We start from the raw sequence: 17441 nt of genomic DNA on the forward strand, positions 1-17441 counted from the left end.
GAAACAGTGGAAGTAACTATAGCAGAAAATTTTAAAGCACTGTAAATTATACTGTGCCAGTTATGAAGAATTTATTTTCATTTGTATAATACATAAATGATTTAACAAAATATATCATTTAATTGTTTTAATTTTTGTTATCCCTAAATTATTATAAAAAATCTTCCAATCTTAATAATAGAATTTTGTCTTTTTAATTCAAAATCCTATTTTAAGCAATTTGGAAATCTGTAAAAGAAGCATTCACTAAATATGCTCTATGCTTTCTACTTGTAAATGCATTGCTTGTAAAATATTGCTCATTTTAGTTGCTGATCTCTAGTGACTCACACTTGTCCTTCTTTGTAGGAGTTCCTATGTAGTCCAGATTTACTGAGTGCGAAAAGGGAGCAGCTACATTCTGTTCTCATCAACAAGCTAACTTAGTATAGGTGGCTAATGTTCAGACTATAGTATTTCAGAGTGAGGGAAGATCTTCAGAGAAGAGGCCAGCTGGAACCATTTGTTGCTTATCACACATCAAAATCTGTACATACTTTTAAGACTGGTCAATCTATGACCTATTGTTTTAGTACATGACTATATCAAATCAGCATTTTGACCCGTGAATGGTGATTGATTGCTTAGAGATGCCTTGTATGTCATAAGAAAATTCTTAAAATATGCCTCTGTCAAGGAAAGTTAGTGCAGGTTGGACTTATTGTTAACTTACATTAATTAATCAGGAATTTAAAACATATTTTATTTTAAACATCATAAGCATTTGGGCCAGGTGTGGTGGCTCATGCCTGTAATCCCAGCTCTTTGGCAGGCTGAGGTGGGTGGATTGCTTGAGTTCAAGAGTTTGAGAGCAGCCTAGGCAACATGGCAAAGCCACATCTTTACAAAAAATAAAATTAGCTGGGTGTGGTGGTGCACGCCTGTGGTCACAACTGCTGGAGAAGGTAAGGTGGGAGGGTCGTTTGAGCCTGGGAGGCAGAGGTTGCAGTGAGCGGAGATCATGCCACTGCACTCTAGCCTGGGCAGCAGAGTGAGACCCTGTCTCCAAAAAATAAGTTAAATTAATTTAAAAAATTATAAGCATTGGGAAACAGAAGAAAATATTAAAAAGGAGGAAAACATACTAATGTTCTCAGAACTCAGAAACAATCTTTTTTTTTTTTTTTTTTGAGACGGAGTCTCTGTCTGTCACCCAGGCTGGAGTGCAGTGGTGTGATCTTGGCTCAATGCAAGCTCCACCTCCCAGGTTCATGCCATTTCCTGCCTCAGCCTCTCGAGTAGCTGGGACTACAGGCGCCCACCACCACACCTGGCTAATTTTTTTTGTGTTTTTTTAGTGGAGACGGGGCTTCACCATGTTAACCAGGATGGTCTCGATCTCCAGACCTCACGATCTGCCCACCTCAGCCTCCCAGAGTGCTGGGATTGTAGGCGTGAGCCAAGAATTCAGAAACAATCTTAATGAGACTTCAATATATTTTCTTGAATAGTTTTTATGCATTCTTTTCTAACTTTTTAATAAAAATTTCAAACATACAGCAAAGTTGAAAGAATTTTACAATAAACATCCATACATCCAAAACCTACACTCAACTATTAGCATCGTACCATACAGTGTACTTACTTTATCACATATCTATGTGTCTATCCATCCATCAGTCTACCTTTGTATTTTTTAAATTCATTTCACAGTTATTGCAGACATTAGTATGCTTCTGCCTAAATAATTCAGCGTGCATTTCATTAATTGAGATTCAGTATTCTACAGAGTATTTTTCTTTGTAAATTTTTCCATTTAGAGGTAAAACTTATATACTGAAATGTAAATCTTAGGTGTACAATTGCTGAGTTTTGACAAATCATACATTCATATAACCCAAACCCTATCAAAAACATTTTATTTTTTTCACATAACATTATGATTTAAGCATTTTTTCTTATTATGAATCTTTTTATTTTATTTTATTTTTAAATATTTCACCTTTTAGATATGGGGTACAGTGCAGATTTGTTACATGAGAGTATTATGTGATGCTGGGGTTTGGAGTATGGATCCTGTCACTCTAGTAATGAGCACAGTACCAGACAGGTAGTTGTTTAACCCACACCCCTACCACCCTCTATGTTGTTCCCATATTTATGTTGTTCCCATCTTCCATGTGTGCTCAGTGCTTAGCTCCCACTTATAAGTGAGAATATGCAGCATTTGGTTTTCTGTTTCTGTATTAATTTGCTTAAGATTATGGCCTCCAGTTCCATCTATGTTGCTGCAAAGGACAGGATTTCACTCTTTGTTATGGCTATGTAGTTACTATTCCATGGTGTATATATACTATATTTTCTTTATCCAATCTACCATTGATGGGCACCTGGGTTGGTTCTATGTCTTTGCTACTGTGAATAGTGCAGCAATGAACATATGAGTGCATGTGTCTTTTTGGTAGAATGACTTATTTTCTTTGGAGTATATACCCAGTAATGGGATTGTTGGGCCAAATGGTAGCTCTGTTTTACGTTATTTAAGAAATCGCCAGACTGCTTTCCACAGTGGCTGGACTAATTTAATTATATTCCCACCAGCAGTGTATGAGAGTTCCTTTTTCTCCACAGCCTCGCCAGCATCTGTTTTTTTTTTTCACTTTTTAGTAATAGCCATTCTAACTGGTGTGAGATGGTATCTCACTGTGGTTTTGATTTGCATTTCTCTGATGATTAGTGATGCTGAGCACTTTTTCATATCCTTGTTGGCCACTTGTATGTCTTCCTTTGAGAAGTATCTGTTCATGTCCTTTGCCCATTTTTTACTGGGGTTATTTGGTTTTTGCTTGGTGATTTAAGTTCCCTATAGATTCTGGATATTAAGCCTTTGTCAGATACATAGTTTGCAAATATCTTCTCCAATTCTGTAGGTTGTCTGTTTGCTCTGTTGATAGTTTCTTTTGCTGTGCAAAAGCTCTTTAGTTTAATTAAGTCCCATTTGTCTATTTTTGTTTTTGTTGCAATTGCTTTTGGGGACTTAGCCAAAAATTCTTTGCCAAGGCCAATATCAAGAAGAGTCTTCCAGAATTTTTATAGTTTGAGGTCTTACATTTAAATTATTAATCCCTTTTGAGTTAATGTTTGTATATGGTGAAAGATAAGAAAGGTCCAGCTTCAATCTTCGGCATATGGCTAGCCAGTTATCTCAGCACCGTTTATGGAATAGGGAGTCCTTTCCCCATTGCTTGTTTTTGTCAGCCCTGTTGAAGATCAGATGGTTTTTGGTGTGCAGCTTTATTTCTGAGTTTTCTATTCTGTTCCATTGGTCTATGTATCTGTTTTTTACCAGTACCAAGCTGTTTTGGTTACTGTGGCTTTATAGTATAGTTTGAAGTCAGATAGCATAATGCCTCTGGCTTTGTTCTTTTTGCTTAGGATTGCTTTGGCTATTCGGGCTCTTTTTTGGTTCCATATGAATTTTAGAATTTTTTTTCTAATTCTGTGAAGAGTGACATTGGGAATTTGATATGAATAGCATTGAACTGTAAATTGCTTTGGGCAATATGGCCGTTTTTGTGATATTGATTCTTCCAATCCATCAGCAGGGAATGTTTTTCCATTTATTTGTGTCATCTCTGATTTCTTTCAGCAGTATTTTGTAGTTCTCCTTGTAGAGGTCTTTCACCTTCTTAGCTGTATTCCTACGTATTTCATTTTCTTTGTGGCTATTGTAAGTGGGATTGTGTTCTTGATTTCACTGTCAGCCTGGATGTTGTTGGTGTATAGAAACGCTACTGAATTTTGTACATTGATTTTATATCCTGAAGTTTTACTAAAATTGTTTCAATTTGAGAGCCTTTTGGCAGAGTCTTTAGGATTTTCTAGGTATAGAAATCATATTGTCAGCAAAGAGAGATAGTTTGACTTCTTTTCCTATTTAGATGCTTTTTAATTTCTTTCTCTTGCCTGACCGTTCTGGCTAGGACTTCCTAGAAATCTTTGTAGGTATAATTTTAATGACACTATCTGTGATTTTTAGGATTTCATTTGTTTGTTTGTTTGTTTTGTTTTGTTTTTTGAGACAGAGTCTTGCTCTGTCGCCCAGGCTGGAGTGCAGTGGCACAACCTCAGCTCACTGCAACCTCCACCTCCTGGGTTCGAGCAATTCTCCTGCCTCAGCCTCCCGTGTAGCTGGGACTACAGGCATGTGCCACAACCCTGGCTAATTTTTATATTTTTAGTAGAGATGGGGTTTCACCATGCTGGCCAGGCTAGTCTCGAACTCCTGACCGCAAGTGATCTACCCGCCTCGGCCTCCCAAAGTGCTGGGATTACAGGTGTGAGCCACTGCACCGGGCCAATTTTTTTTTTTTTTTTTTTTTAGAAACAAGGTCTCACTCTGTTACTCTGGCTGGAGTGCAATGGCATGATCATAGCTTAAACTGTAGCCTTGAACTCCTGGGCTCAAACGATTCTCCCACCTCAGCCTCCCGAGTACCTGGAACTACAGGCATGTGCTATTACACCTGGCTAAATTTTTTATTCTTGTTTTTCTGTAGAGATGGGGTCTCGCTATGTTGCCCAGGCTGGTCTTGAGTTCTTGGCCTTAAGCGATCCTCCTGCCTTGGCCTCCCAAAGTGCTGGGATTACAGATGTGAGCTGCCATGCCTGGCTTATGATATTTTAAATTTAGCTCATTTAATTTATCTTGAAATTATTTTGGTGTTTTGACTTGAGTTGGAGATTTAAATGGATCCTTTTTCTAGTAGTTAAATGTATTGTCTCATTGACATTTATTACTTTCCTTCTTCATTGATGTGCATTACTTCCCTTGTAATTCTGATTATCTGATGTGTTACATTGATTCTTCCATATATATTATACATTCCATGATTATGCCTTGATACTCTTCAGAAGTATCAATAGCCAAAACAAATGTTAAATTCTTGCATTAAACCAAATCACTTTGTTTTAGTCTCTGTGATGAAATTGGGGCACAATATTCAAATATCCTCGGCTCCAAAATTCCTCTGTTGTGTTTAGGACCAGGTTTTTCATTTGCACACTGCCAGACCCAGAAGTTGAGTGGGAGACCTGTTTCTTTAGAAGGCAATGTCCTGGGTCCCAGGTTTCTATATGTTTACTCTTCCTAATTGTACACTTCCCCCCAACTTTCTCCAAATGGTCAAGGCTGCATAAGTCAGTGTAGTGTACCATTTTATGCTTTCCCATAATAGAGGGTAAATTCAGAGTATACATACTTAAAGTATTACATAGATATTAACTAATATCATACCAATTGAAATTGTCACTATCTGTATCCTGATACATTTACCACAGGAATCTTTGAGTCTGCATTCAGCTGACTTGTGTGAGCTAAATGACCTGAACTGAGATAGGAGAAATAGTAGTTATGATTCAACAATTCCAGTAAAGAAACACATTTTCTAGCAGAGCTGTCCAACAGAGGTAGGAGTAGACTGAGAAGTACTGAGGCCCTTGTTGTTATCTTTACTCAAGCAGAACTCTGTCAGCAGTGACTAGGAAAGAATTCCTGCTCTGAGGAGTAGATGGGGGAGGAATAGGGGGTCAGAGTAAATTATTTCAATTTTCTGTGGTTCAGCTAATTGTTGCTTTGAATTTTGGATTAGTTATGATTTAATGCAAAACTTTCTTTTTTTTTTAACAGGAAATAAAGGAAAAGAAGAAATTCTGTAAAACATATATAGAAGACCTTGTGAAGGAAGCCACAGAAATCAACATGAAAAATGAGGCTTTGCAGAAGCTTTGGCCACAGATGTTCATTGAGCTTGTTAGGGATGCAGTCATAGAAATTCGCAATAAAAATTCCTATATGAAGCTCTGCCTACAGCAGATAACAGACCAAAAATAAAAATGGCCTTTAGTTACAGTTGATTTTGGCAGTTTTATTTTTTGAAGGTTGAAAATATGCAGGCTATACATGTTAAAACAACAACAACACTATCCTATAAACTAGAAAGACTAGTATAAAAGCATTATTGCCCACTGTTCTCATAGCTAAAAGTTAAGAAGGAAAGAAGGAAAGCAGGAGAAAGGAAGGATTAATTTCCTGTATGTGATGACCAAACAACCTTTGGGAACTAAGCAGTTTTCAGAGATGGCGTGGCACTGCATCCTTGGTTCTTGCTTTGATTGGTGCCCTGCTATAGCCCAAAGCACGTAGTATTTGCTGATGATTCAGCATGAGCTGCATCTACCTACTTTTAGCTGATAATTTTCAGTTATTTCCCTTTTTATTTTATGTCATGATTTCAAAGCCAAAAATATGTTCTTTTTATGAGTGAAGAATAAACTTACTAACAAATTAGTCAAAATAAAGTATGTTTGCCTCCTTAATTCAGTCAGAATTGTCATATTTATTGTATGTTCCTCTTTAGTTAGGTACGGTTCTTGCTATTCACCTATATGGAGGATGCCCCATTCTTCTAGGAATGCATTCTCAGGGAACCACAGGAGGTCCTGGGAATCACTATGGGCAGAGAATATGAAAATGAGTCAAAACTGGGATAGGAAGAAAATGTTTTGTCTTAGGAGATCCTGAATGACTATAAAATGCTGTTACAAATCAGTAAATCTGCTTCTCTGAAAGATGTTTCCTTCCATTGTTAGCTCTCAGATGCTCTTTTAATAGACATGCATGTGTACCTGTGTCTCAGAAGTATTAGGGATGCATGAGTGAAGGGTTCTAATTTTTAAAATTTCATTTGAAGATCAAATTCATGCTGGTGAGAAGGGTAGTAGGAGCCTATTACCATAGCTAGAGATGATGCCACTTCAGAAAAACAATCTTAGTCAATAAATAGGAATTTTTCGGTTTGCTTAGATTTTACCTAGCAGCTATTATGTCAGCAGGACCACCAGGATATGGGAAAACAGGACTAGAAGATGTACGACAGCAAAGACATGCAGAGACATGCAGAGACACCTGGAAGGAAGCTAGGTAAGCTGCTATTGCGGTTCTGAGAAAGACCCACATCCTTAAGATCTCTTGATTACTCTTCTCCCAAAAGGCGTGCTTAACTTTAACAGGTTACCATTTTTCTGATCATAGCCTTAAAAGGCTGTCCTGGTTTTTTCTTTTTCTTTTTTTTTTTTTTTGAGACAGAGTCTTGCTCTGTTACCCAGGCTGGAGTGCAGTGGCGTGATCTTGGCTCACTGTAAGCTCCGCTTCCCAGGTTCACGCCATTCTCCTGCCTCAGACTCCCAAGTAGTTGGGTCTACAGGTGCCCGCCACCATGCCCAGCTAAGTTTTTGTATTTTTAGTAGAGACGGGGTTTCACCATGTTAGCCAGGATGGTCTCGATCTCCTGACCTCATGATCCGCCCGCCTCGGCCTCCCAAAGTGCTGGGATTACAGGTGTGAGCCACCATGCCTGTCCTGTCCTGGTTTTTTCATCTTGGCACTTAGGCCATCAGCTGACTAGTGTGTAACCTCAGTTTCCTCCTGATAGCACACACTTCGTAAGATAGTCATGAGAATCAAAAGAAACAATGCATGTAAAGCATTTCTCATCATGCCTGGCACACAGCAAACACCCAATACATTGAGCTTTAATTATTACTCTTTTGGCTGTAGGTTGAACAATAGGGTTGGTGCCCTAGGACAGAGGAGCTATTAGCATTGCTTTCTGATCCTTTAGCCTCTCCAAACTGAAACATATGGACCATTTCTCATCTGGCTAGTAAACACTTATCTCTCCTGGGCTTATATCTTGTTTGGTATAGAAATGAGATCCCGGCTTGAAGGTGATGTTGAGAGGAGAACCAAGAGTATATTGTCCGTGGGATTCTGGCAGATTGGAAAGATGTAAGAACTTGTGACTCTTTGGGAGTCTGGGTAACTGTTCCCACTCTAGGCTTTGCAGATGAATGGCCTAGCTGTTTAGTAATCTGTCCAGCTTCCTGCATGCCTCTTCTCCCCTAACCCTCCCATCCCTGCTGCTAAAGAGACTTGACACTCACATGCTTTCTTGGCCCAGTCACCCTGGGAATCTTAGGAACACTAAGTCAGCACTCAATGAAATGGCAGCAAGCCATCCCAGCCACTGCTGGCTCTATCCAGACCTGCTTCAGGCCTGGTAATAGGGTCTCTCTCTTGTTCCTGAAACCAAGCCTCTTTATTCCTCAGCTTTGGTCTCTGCTTCCTTCCTACCTGAGTTCCCTTTCGCTCCTACCTGCTCCCACTACCCCATACTGATTTCTACTTCTTGAATCCTTATTTTGTCGGGTCTCAAACTTCCAATGGCGATCCTCCCAATGGCGATCCTCCCATCTAGTTCTACACTCCAAACTCATTTTGCGTTCTGAAGTTCCTTGGTGAAGATAATCCCCAGATAAAAAGACAAGGATACCTGGGTCTGCTGGGTTAGGGATCAAGTGAGGGTCCTATGTTGTAAGTGAGTGGTGATCTAGGGAACAAATTGCCATTTCTTCTTGGAATTTTCCAGGGTTTTCAGGGAAGGGGAAGAGATGCAAATCCCATAGTCTGAGACTCTCTAGGCTAGTGTGTGCTGAAGAATTGGTTTTTTTCAAAAGGGATCTCACGCAGAAACACTATTGCATTTGCCTCAAAAGCAGAAACATTTAGTAACCCCATTTAGGGAGATACTGTACCCGATGTTCTGGTACAGCAGCTGGATGGTGATGGTGAAGTGTGCTGCTACACCTGAGGATGGTTACCAAGTGTGCAGGTGGACCTGAGGCTTGTTAACTCTGCTGCTGAGTCAGAGGATGGTGCTGGTATCAGCTCCTCACTTCCTGAGCTTCATTCCACTGAAGGCCTGGCATGTAAGACAGTGCAACCCTACCATGCTCCTGATCTATTCCTGATTGGGCAAGGAATGCACTGGGATTCATATTCTCTTCAATGAGTAATCATCATAACAAAGATTCATTGAGCAATGTCTTGCACTATTATAAGCTCTTTGTATACATTCTCATTTAATCTCCTAACACTGCGATATATATATGATAGCAATCCCATTTGAACACTAGAAAACTGAGGCATAGAGAGGATGAAAAAAAACGTACCTAAGGGTATTTCAACCAATAAATAGTAGACAGCACCCACATTCACTGTTAGTCTTAAGGATCTGGCATCTGGGAAGAATTTTGATGTCCATGGTCGTTCCTAATCCACTTTCATGTTTTGTCATTATGCTGAGGAATAGCAAATAAAAGATCAGAATTTCTCAACTGTGTCTACATGTGAAGCATATCGTAGACATTATGTGCAGTATAAATACTAACAAATGTATAAGTACACATGTACAATATTGTGTATTATTTAAGGATATACATATTAAAGTATAAAATATTGGCAGCTGGATTCATTGCAATAATGTGTAGAGAATCAACTTCAGGAGGGGGCAATAATTAAATTAGGGGGACCAGTTGGGAAGGTACTGCATTATTCTAGGCAAGAGATAATTGTGACTTGGATCAAGGTGATAGCGGCAGAGATGTCAGAAAGTAGTTGGATCTTGGGTATATTTTAAAGATAAAGCAACAAGATTTACTGACAGAACTGGATATGGAATATGAGAAACAGTAGTCAATGAAGGCCACAAGGTTTTTGGCTTGAACTACCGAAAAGATTGAGTTGCCATCAACTGAGATGAGAGCAATCTGTGAATGGAACATCTGCTAGGAGGAAGGATCAGGAATTCCGTCTTATGGAATACACAATGTATCTCAACATGTACAATATATACAAGATATACCACACATCTCAGCATATGTTGAGATGGTTGTTAAATATCCAAGTGCAGGTGTTAAGTAGGTGTGAATATGAGTTGGGAGTTGAGAAGTATAGATTGGGCTAGAATTATAGAATTTCAGTCATTGGCATATAGCAGTACTTGTTTATGCTATCTTTATATTTAAGAGAATAAACCTATCACTTGCTAAATAAGATTATCATAGTGTACTTGCGTTTTTTTTTTTTGTTTGTTTGTTTTTTTGATACGGAGTCTCACTCTGTCACCCAGGCTTGAGTGCAGTGGCACAATCTCAGCTCACTGCAACCTCTGCTTCCTGGGTTCAAGCAATTCTCCTGCCTCAGCCTCCCGAATAGCTGGGACTACAGGGGCCCACCACCACACCCTGCTAATTATTTTCTATTTTTAGTAGAGACAGGGTTTCACCGTGTTAGCCAGGATGGTCTCAATTTCCTGACCTCATGATTCGCCTGCGTCGGCCTCCCAAAGTGCTGGGATTACAGGCATGAGCGACCGCGCCCAGCCTGTACTTGCCTTTTTATTTTGATTGTTATCTGAGTTTTTCCTTCTGTTTTTCTTTGTGATTTTCCTTCTGTTTTTCTCCTATTGTTTTTCTTTGTGATTTCATTTATTGTAATTCAGAATTTACTGCTTATTCAGAAAGCAGTTAATGATTCACCTATATTTTCTCTTGTTTTGATTCCATGATTTTCTATCATTAACAGTTTGTTGACAGACCAAAAAACATCCTATTCATCTCTTTGGGCAAACCTGGGCTTTATTCTCCCATCTCACAGTTTATTTAATAAATTAAAAAAGGAAAGAAAAGAGAAAGAAGGGGGACAGAGAATCTGGCTAGTTAGCCTCAAGGCAAAATGCAAAATAGAATAAAGAGAGACTACTCAGGAAAATATTTTATTTAAATCTTGAAGAACAAAGGTTAGTTTTTATAATCTGCTTTTATGGGTCAGATGGAGATGGAGTGGTTACTGTTGCCAATAACTTCAGAGCCAAGTTTGAAATTTAATCACAGCAGCTGTGTTAACCAGTATTGATGGAATGTTTAGTATATTTGATCCTGATTTTCTACTTATGTTTATGTTTTCATGATTCATTGTATCTGTCTTTTGTTGCACAATACCTCAAATCCTTTATGGAAAGAGTTAAAGTATATTCAAAGCTCCAAAGAATAAATTACTCCTAAAGAATAAATATACTCCTTGAGGAGTGGAATAGTTTGCAGTTTCTCTTCAGGAGACAATGAAACTATTTATTAATTCCTTTTACAAGTGCCCCTAAGCCTGAGTCCGCAGAGAGTCGACTTCTCTTTGTTTATCTTGAAATGTTTCAGTGTGCAGAAATGCCTGTAGAATCATATCTCAAATAAATGCCCTGTATCTACCACCAAGCATAACATCTTAATATTTTTCCACACTTGCTTCAGATTTTATAAATCAAACATTACAAGTAGACATGGAGCCCCTATGCACCTTCTTTCCCTCCCTCCAGGTAACCACTATGCTGAATTTTATGCTTATTCATTCATGTTCTTCTTCTTTTTTTTTTTTTTTTTTGAGACGGAGTCTCCCTCTGTCACCAGGCTGGAGTACAGTGGCGCAATCTTGGCTCACTGAAATCTCTGCCTCCTGGGTTCAAGCGATTCTCCTGCCTCAGCCTCCTGAGTAGCTGGGATTACAGGCGTGCACCACCACACCTACCTAATTTTTGTATTTTTAGTAGAGACGGGGTTTCACCATGTTAGCCAGGATGGTCTCAATCTCCTAACCTTGTGATCCGCCTGCCTCTGCCTCCTAAAGTGCTGGGATTACAGGCATGAGCCACCACACCTGACCTCATTCATATTTTCTGGCTGTTCCTATTTATGCATAAATGCATAGGGAGCTTATTGAATTAAGTTTTTATATTTTCTAATTTTATATAAATGGGGCCATGCAATGTGTATTCTTCTGCATTTTTTCACTCAATATTATGTTCCTGAGGATTATATTCATTGATGGGAGTAGTTCCACTTCTTTCATTTTTGCTGCTATTTGATATTGGGTTGTACAGCCCATGAGTGATTTATGTAACTGTTTTCCTGTTGGTGGGCATCAGGAGTTTTCTAGTTTAAAACTAGTACAGACAATGCTGCATTGAATATGCCTGTTCACATGTGTGCTTTAGGAGTACACAGTAACTGTGGAATTGCTGAGCCATATGGACACATTCAACTGCATTAAATATTGTCAAATTGCTTTCTAGAGTGATTCGTATCAGTTTACACTCCCACAAGTAGAGAATACAACTTCCAGTTCCATATATTCACTAACAATTAGGACTTTCATGTTTTACAATCTAATGTGTTAGTGAACCTGTGTGTGTGTGTAGGGGAGTGTACGTGAAAGTGGCTTTTTGTGTAGAGAAGAGATCTTTCAAGGATTTTTTTAAAAGGCAAAGTTTACATATGATGAAATGCACGTAAGTGTATAATTTGATGAATTTTGAAAATATCAACATCCCAATTAAGAATTCCAACATTTTAATCACTTCAGAAAAGTTTTCTTAGTCAATCCCTGGCCATCCCCTACAAGCAAGTATTGCTCTAATTTCTTTCACCATTGATTAGTTTTGTCTGTTCTGGAACTTTCTGTAAATGGAAGCATACAATAGGTACTCTTTTGGTTCTGACTTGTTTTACCCAACATAATGTTTTTGAGAATCATTCATATTGTTTCATGTATCAATAATTTTTTATTTCTTAGTATAAAGGTATCATGGTTTTCTTATCCATTCTATTGAGTTGTTTCCAATTTGGGGCTCTTGTGAATGAAGACATGTTTGTACAAATCCTTTTGTGCAGTGGAGCTGTTGAGTCAGAATAGTTGTAAGTTTAACTTCATAAGAAACTGCCATTAATTTTTTTAAATAGTGGTTGTACAATTTTACACTCCTTCCAGCAATGTATATAGAGTTCTGGTAGCTCCACATATGTGCCAACATCTGTTGTTTTGAACTTTTTAAATTTTCAGCTATTCCAGTGTGGCCTTTTCAGGTTGTTGCTTTAATTTTATTTTCCTTGGTGTCTAATGATGTTGATCACATTTTTATGCATGTTTTGGTCATTTTTATATCTTCTTTTATGAAGTAAATATTCAGGTCTGTTGCCTACTTTTCTAACTTGAATTGTCTTTTTATTATTTATATGTGTAAGTTCTTGATACATACTAGATACAATGCTTTTGTTTTGAATTATGAGAAAGTCCAATTCATCAATTTTCTATGTCAAATGCCTTTTATAATCTGTCTAAAACAGTTTTCCTGCCCCAAGTTTGCAAAGACATTCTCTTCTACTTTCATCTAGAAGCTTTATAGTTATTACATTCATGACCATAATTATTCTTGAATTAATTTTTGTGAAAGGTTTGAGGTAGAGGTACAATTTCATTTTCTTTTTTCTCTGTAGAAACCCAGCATTCCAGCAAAATTTGGTGCAAAAAGTGTTCTTTTGCCCATTGAATTGCTTTGGCAATTTATTTTTGGAAAATTAATTGACCAATATATGTGCAGGTCTCTTTCTAGACTTACTATTCTATTTCATTTATTTATTTTTTCTATTTTTACACCAATTTTACTCCACAGTTTTGATTGCTGTAGCTCTATGTAAGTCTTGGAGACAGGTAATATAACCCCTCAAATTTTGTTGTTTTACAAAATTGCTTTAATTGTTTCAGTGAGTCTAGGTCTTTACATTTCCATATAAATTTTAGAATCAGCTTGGCAATTTATTTTAAAAATGACTTTTAGGATTTTTAGTGGGATTATATCAAATTTATAGATGAATTGGAGAGGATCTTCCAATCCATGAACATGGGATAACTCTTCATTTATTTAGATCATTTTTAAAGCAAAATTTAGTAGATTTCAGTTTAAATTTTATTCTGAAGTAGATTTATTCCTAAGCGTTTCATATTTTTTGCTATTTTAAAGTTATTTTAAATTTTCATTCCCAAGTTTTTTTTGCAAATACATAGTAATACAGTTGACTTTTATATATAGTTGATCCTCATTATTTGCAGATTTTGTATAATTTGCCTACTCACTAAAATTCATTTGTAGTCCCCACATTCATTTGTGGATATATACAAAGTGATGACAAATTTGAGCCCCCAATGCACATGTTCCCAGCTGAGGTTAAGCAAGGCAATACTCTCCCTTCTTGTTTCAGTTATCAGAAAGTAAACAAGTATCCTTTTCGCAGTATATTTAATGCCATGTTTATTGCATTTTTGTGCTTTTTGTTGATGACTTTACTCTTTACAATGCCCCCCAGGGGTCGGCCTGAAGTGCTCTCTAATGCTCCTAAGCACAAGAAGGTGGTGATGTGCCTGACATCACAGATAAATGACATGTGTTAGATAAGCTTTGTTGAGGCATGAGTTACAGTGCTGTTGGCCATGAGTTTGATGTTGATAAATCAATTATATATATATATATATATTTAACGATGCCATTTAACAGAAACACACATATAACAAGGTTAAGTATTAATTGACTAAAAATATTGTCCCAGAGTCTCACAGGAACCTAAACCTGCATTTCCCACTGGAGCAAATGTTCAATAGTATTCACTAATTTCATGTTTAGGACAACTTTATAGACCATATTCACCATAAATAATGAGAATTTACTCTATTGACTTTGTATTCTGTAAACTTGCAATATTAATTGCTTAGGATTTTCCACACAGACAAAATCATTTTTTCTGCAAATAAAAATGGTGTTGCATCTTCCTTACCGGTCTTTACACATTTTGTTTCTTTTTCTTGCCTCATTGCACAGGCTAGGACTGCCAGTTCAATGTCTTAAAAAAAAAAGTGGTAAGAGTGGTCATTATTGTCCTTTCTCTCTTTCCCTAATCTTAGAGTAAACATGTTCAATCATAAGTTTACTTGTAGGTTTTCATTTTTGTTTTCTTTCTTTCTTTTCTTTCTTTTTTTTTTTTTTTGACAGGGTCTCACTCTGTTGTTCTGGCTGTAGTACAGTAGTGCAATCATGGCTCACTCTAAAGCCTCTGTCTCCTGGGCTCAAGGGATCCTCCCACCTCAGCCTCCCAAGTAGTTGGGACAACAGACACACACCACCATGTCCAGCTAATTTGTGTATTTTTAGTAGAGATGGGGTTTCACCATGTTGCCCAGGCTGATCTTGAACTCCTGGGCTCAAGCAGTCCACTCATCTCAGCCTCCCAAAGTGCTGGGATTACAGGCATGAGCCACCATACTCAGCCAGCTGTAGGTTTTTCACAGATAGCCTTTATCAGGCTGAGAAAGTTTCCTATTATTCCTACTTTGCTGATAATTTTTTATCATGAAAGAATACTGACTTTTGTCAGATATTTTTCTACATCTATTGAAATAATCATATAGTCCTTCTCCCTTATTCTTATGTTATTGATTACATTGATTGATTTTCAAATGTTAAACCAACCTTGCATTACTAGGATAATGTAATTATATATTAACCTTTAACATATTTCTGAGTATTATTTGCTAATATTTGTTTAAAAGTGTTTGTGTTTATGTTTATTAGTGATATTGGTCTGTAAAAATTTTCTATTGTGCCTTTGTGTTCTCTCCTATTCTGTTTTCTAAAAGAAAAGTGGAAAAGCCATATTCTTTGAAATGCATCCTAAATTTTCTTGTGATTTCTTCCCTAACTCAGAGGTTATTTATAGGCGTATTGTTCAGTTTCCAAGCATTTGGCCCCATTATGTAAGTAATAAACCATTTCATGGCTTATTTGGTGTATGTGTTTGTGTGGTGTCATCAGTATTAACATCTGAACCAAAGTTTGACTGAGGGGCCTGTCTCATTCCCAAAAGGTGACCATAACATGTGTATATATTAATTAGGTCAAAATTCTTAAGTATAGTGTTCAAATCATCTGCCTTCTTTTCTGGTTGTTCTTATCAATTATTGAAAGACTAAAATCTCCACTGAGGCTGGATTTGTCTGTTTCTCCTAGTACTCTATTATTTTTTGCTTTATGCATTTATTAAGGGCATGTTATTAGGTACATACACATTTAAAACTGACATATCTTCCTGTTGAACTGATGTTTTTCACATTGTGAAATGAGTCTTCTATCTCTAAAAATTCTTTTTGCCTTAAATTTTAATTTGTTCAATATTAACATAGGTATACCAGCTTTTTAAAATTAATATTTGAATGAGATATTTTTGCATGATTTAATTTCCATCTTTCTATATGCTTATGTTGTAGTTATGTTTCTTTTAAATAATATATAATTTAAATTTATATTTGTATCCAGTTCAACAATCTAGCCTTTTAAAAGATGAAGTTAGTTTTTTTAGAACAAAATCAACTGAGTTTAAATTAAACATTTTGATATATGTTTTTACTTGTGCCACCTATTCCATGTTTTGTTTTACGTCTTTTTTCCCTTCAATTACTTTTTTTAAATTACTGGGTATTTTTTAACCATGTTTTCCCTCTATGAATTTAGAAGTTATACACTCAGTTTCTAATTTTGTAAATGATTTCCCTAGAACTTATATCATAGATCTTTACCTTCTCATTGATTAACATTGGTTTCTAATGTTAATATCTTTATCATCCTTCTGGAAAATACAAGGACCTTGGAACACTGTAACTCAAATTACTTCCCCTCTTTTTTTTTAATACAGCATTTTTTCTTTTTATTTTTAGTTGATACATAATAATCATACATATTTATGGGATATTGAGTGAATTTCTATGCGTGTATACAATGTGTAATGATCAAATCAGGATAAATAGCATTCCATCACCTCAACATTTATCATTTCTTTGTGTTGTGAGCATTCAAAATTCTCTCTTTTAGCCTTTTGAAAATATACAATAAATTATCATTAACCATATTTACCCTATAGTGCTGTAGAACACCAGAACTTACTCCTTCCATCTACCTGTAATTTTGTATTTGTTAATAAACCTCTCCCCATGCTCCCCCCACTACTACCCTTCCTAGCCTCCAATACCCACAATTCTACTCATGACTTCCATGAGCTAAAAAAAAGTTTAGCTCCCACATCTGATTAAGAACATGCAGCATTTATCTTTCTGTGGCTAACTTATTTTGCTTAACATAATGTGCTCCAGGCTCATCCTCGTTGCTGTGAATGACAGGATTTCATTCTTTTTTATGGCTGAATAATATTTTAATGTATATATATATCACATTTTCTTTATTCATTTGTCTGTTGGTGGATATGGAATGGTGGACATTCCATATCTTAGCTATTGTGAATAGTGCTGCAATAAATAAGGATACAGGTATTGGTATTCCTTTGATACACTGATTTTCTCTTTTTTGGATAAAAATCCAGCAGTGGGGTCATTGGATCGTGTGGTAGATCTATCTTTAGTTTTTTGAGACATCCCCACAGTGTTTTCCGTAATGGCTGTACTAATTTAAATTCCCACCAACAATGTATAACAGTTCCCTTTTCTCTGCATCCTCACCAGCATTTGTGTGTGTGTGTGTGTGTGTGTGTGTGTGTGTGTGTGTGTGTGTTTGATAATAGCCATTCTAATTGAGGTGAGATGATACTCATTGTGGTTTTGATTTGCATTTCCCTGATGACTGGAGGCGGTTGAACATTTTAAAATACATTTTTGGACATTTGTATGTCTCCTTTTG

At 36.9% G+C, this 17441-nt stretch overlaps 1 protein-coding gene across 4 annotated transcripts in view; it reads left to right on the forward strand.

Annotated features, from left to right (window-relative positions):
* LRRC49 (leucine rich repeat containing 49) overlaps positions 1-6357 on the forward strand; it is a 198132-nt gene extending 191775 nt beyond the window's left edge. For all 4 annotated transcript variants that reach the window (XM_063698671.1, XM_031002242.3, XM_055363653.2 and 1 more), the window contains one exon: positions 5669-6357. In XM_063698671.1, coding sequence (XP_063554741.1) covers positions 5669-5872 — 204 coding nt within the window. In that variant the 3' untranslated portion in view covers positions 5873-6357. The remainder of the gene's footprint in view (positions 1-5668) is intronic.
* The last annotated feature ends 11084 nt before the right edge of the window (positions 6358-17441 follow it).

This window comes from Gorilla gorilla, chromosome 16, assembly GCF_029281585.2.
Source record: "Gorilla gorilla gorilla isolate KB3781 chromosome 16, NHGRI_mGorGor1-v2.1_pri, whole genome shotgun sequence".
NCBI lineage: Eukaryota > Metazoa > Chordata > Mammalia > Primates > Hominidae > Gorilla > Gorilla gorilla.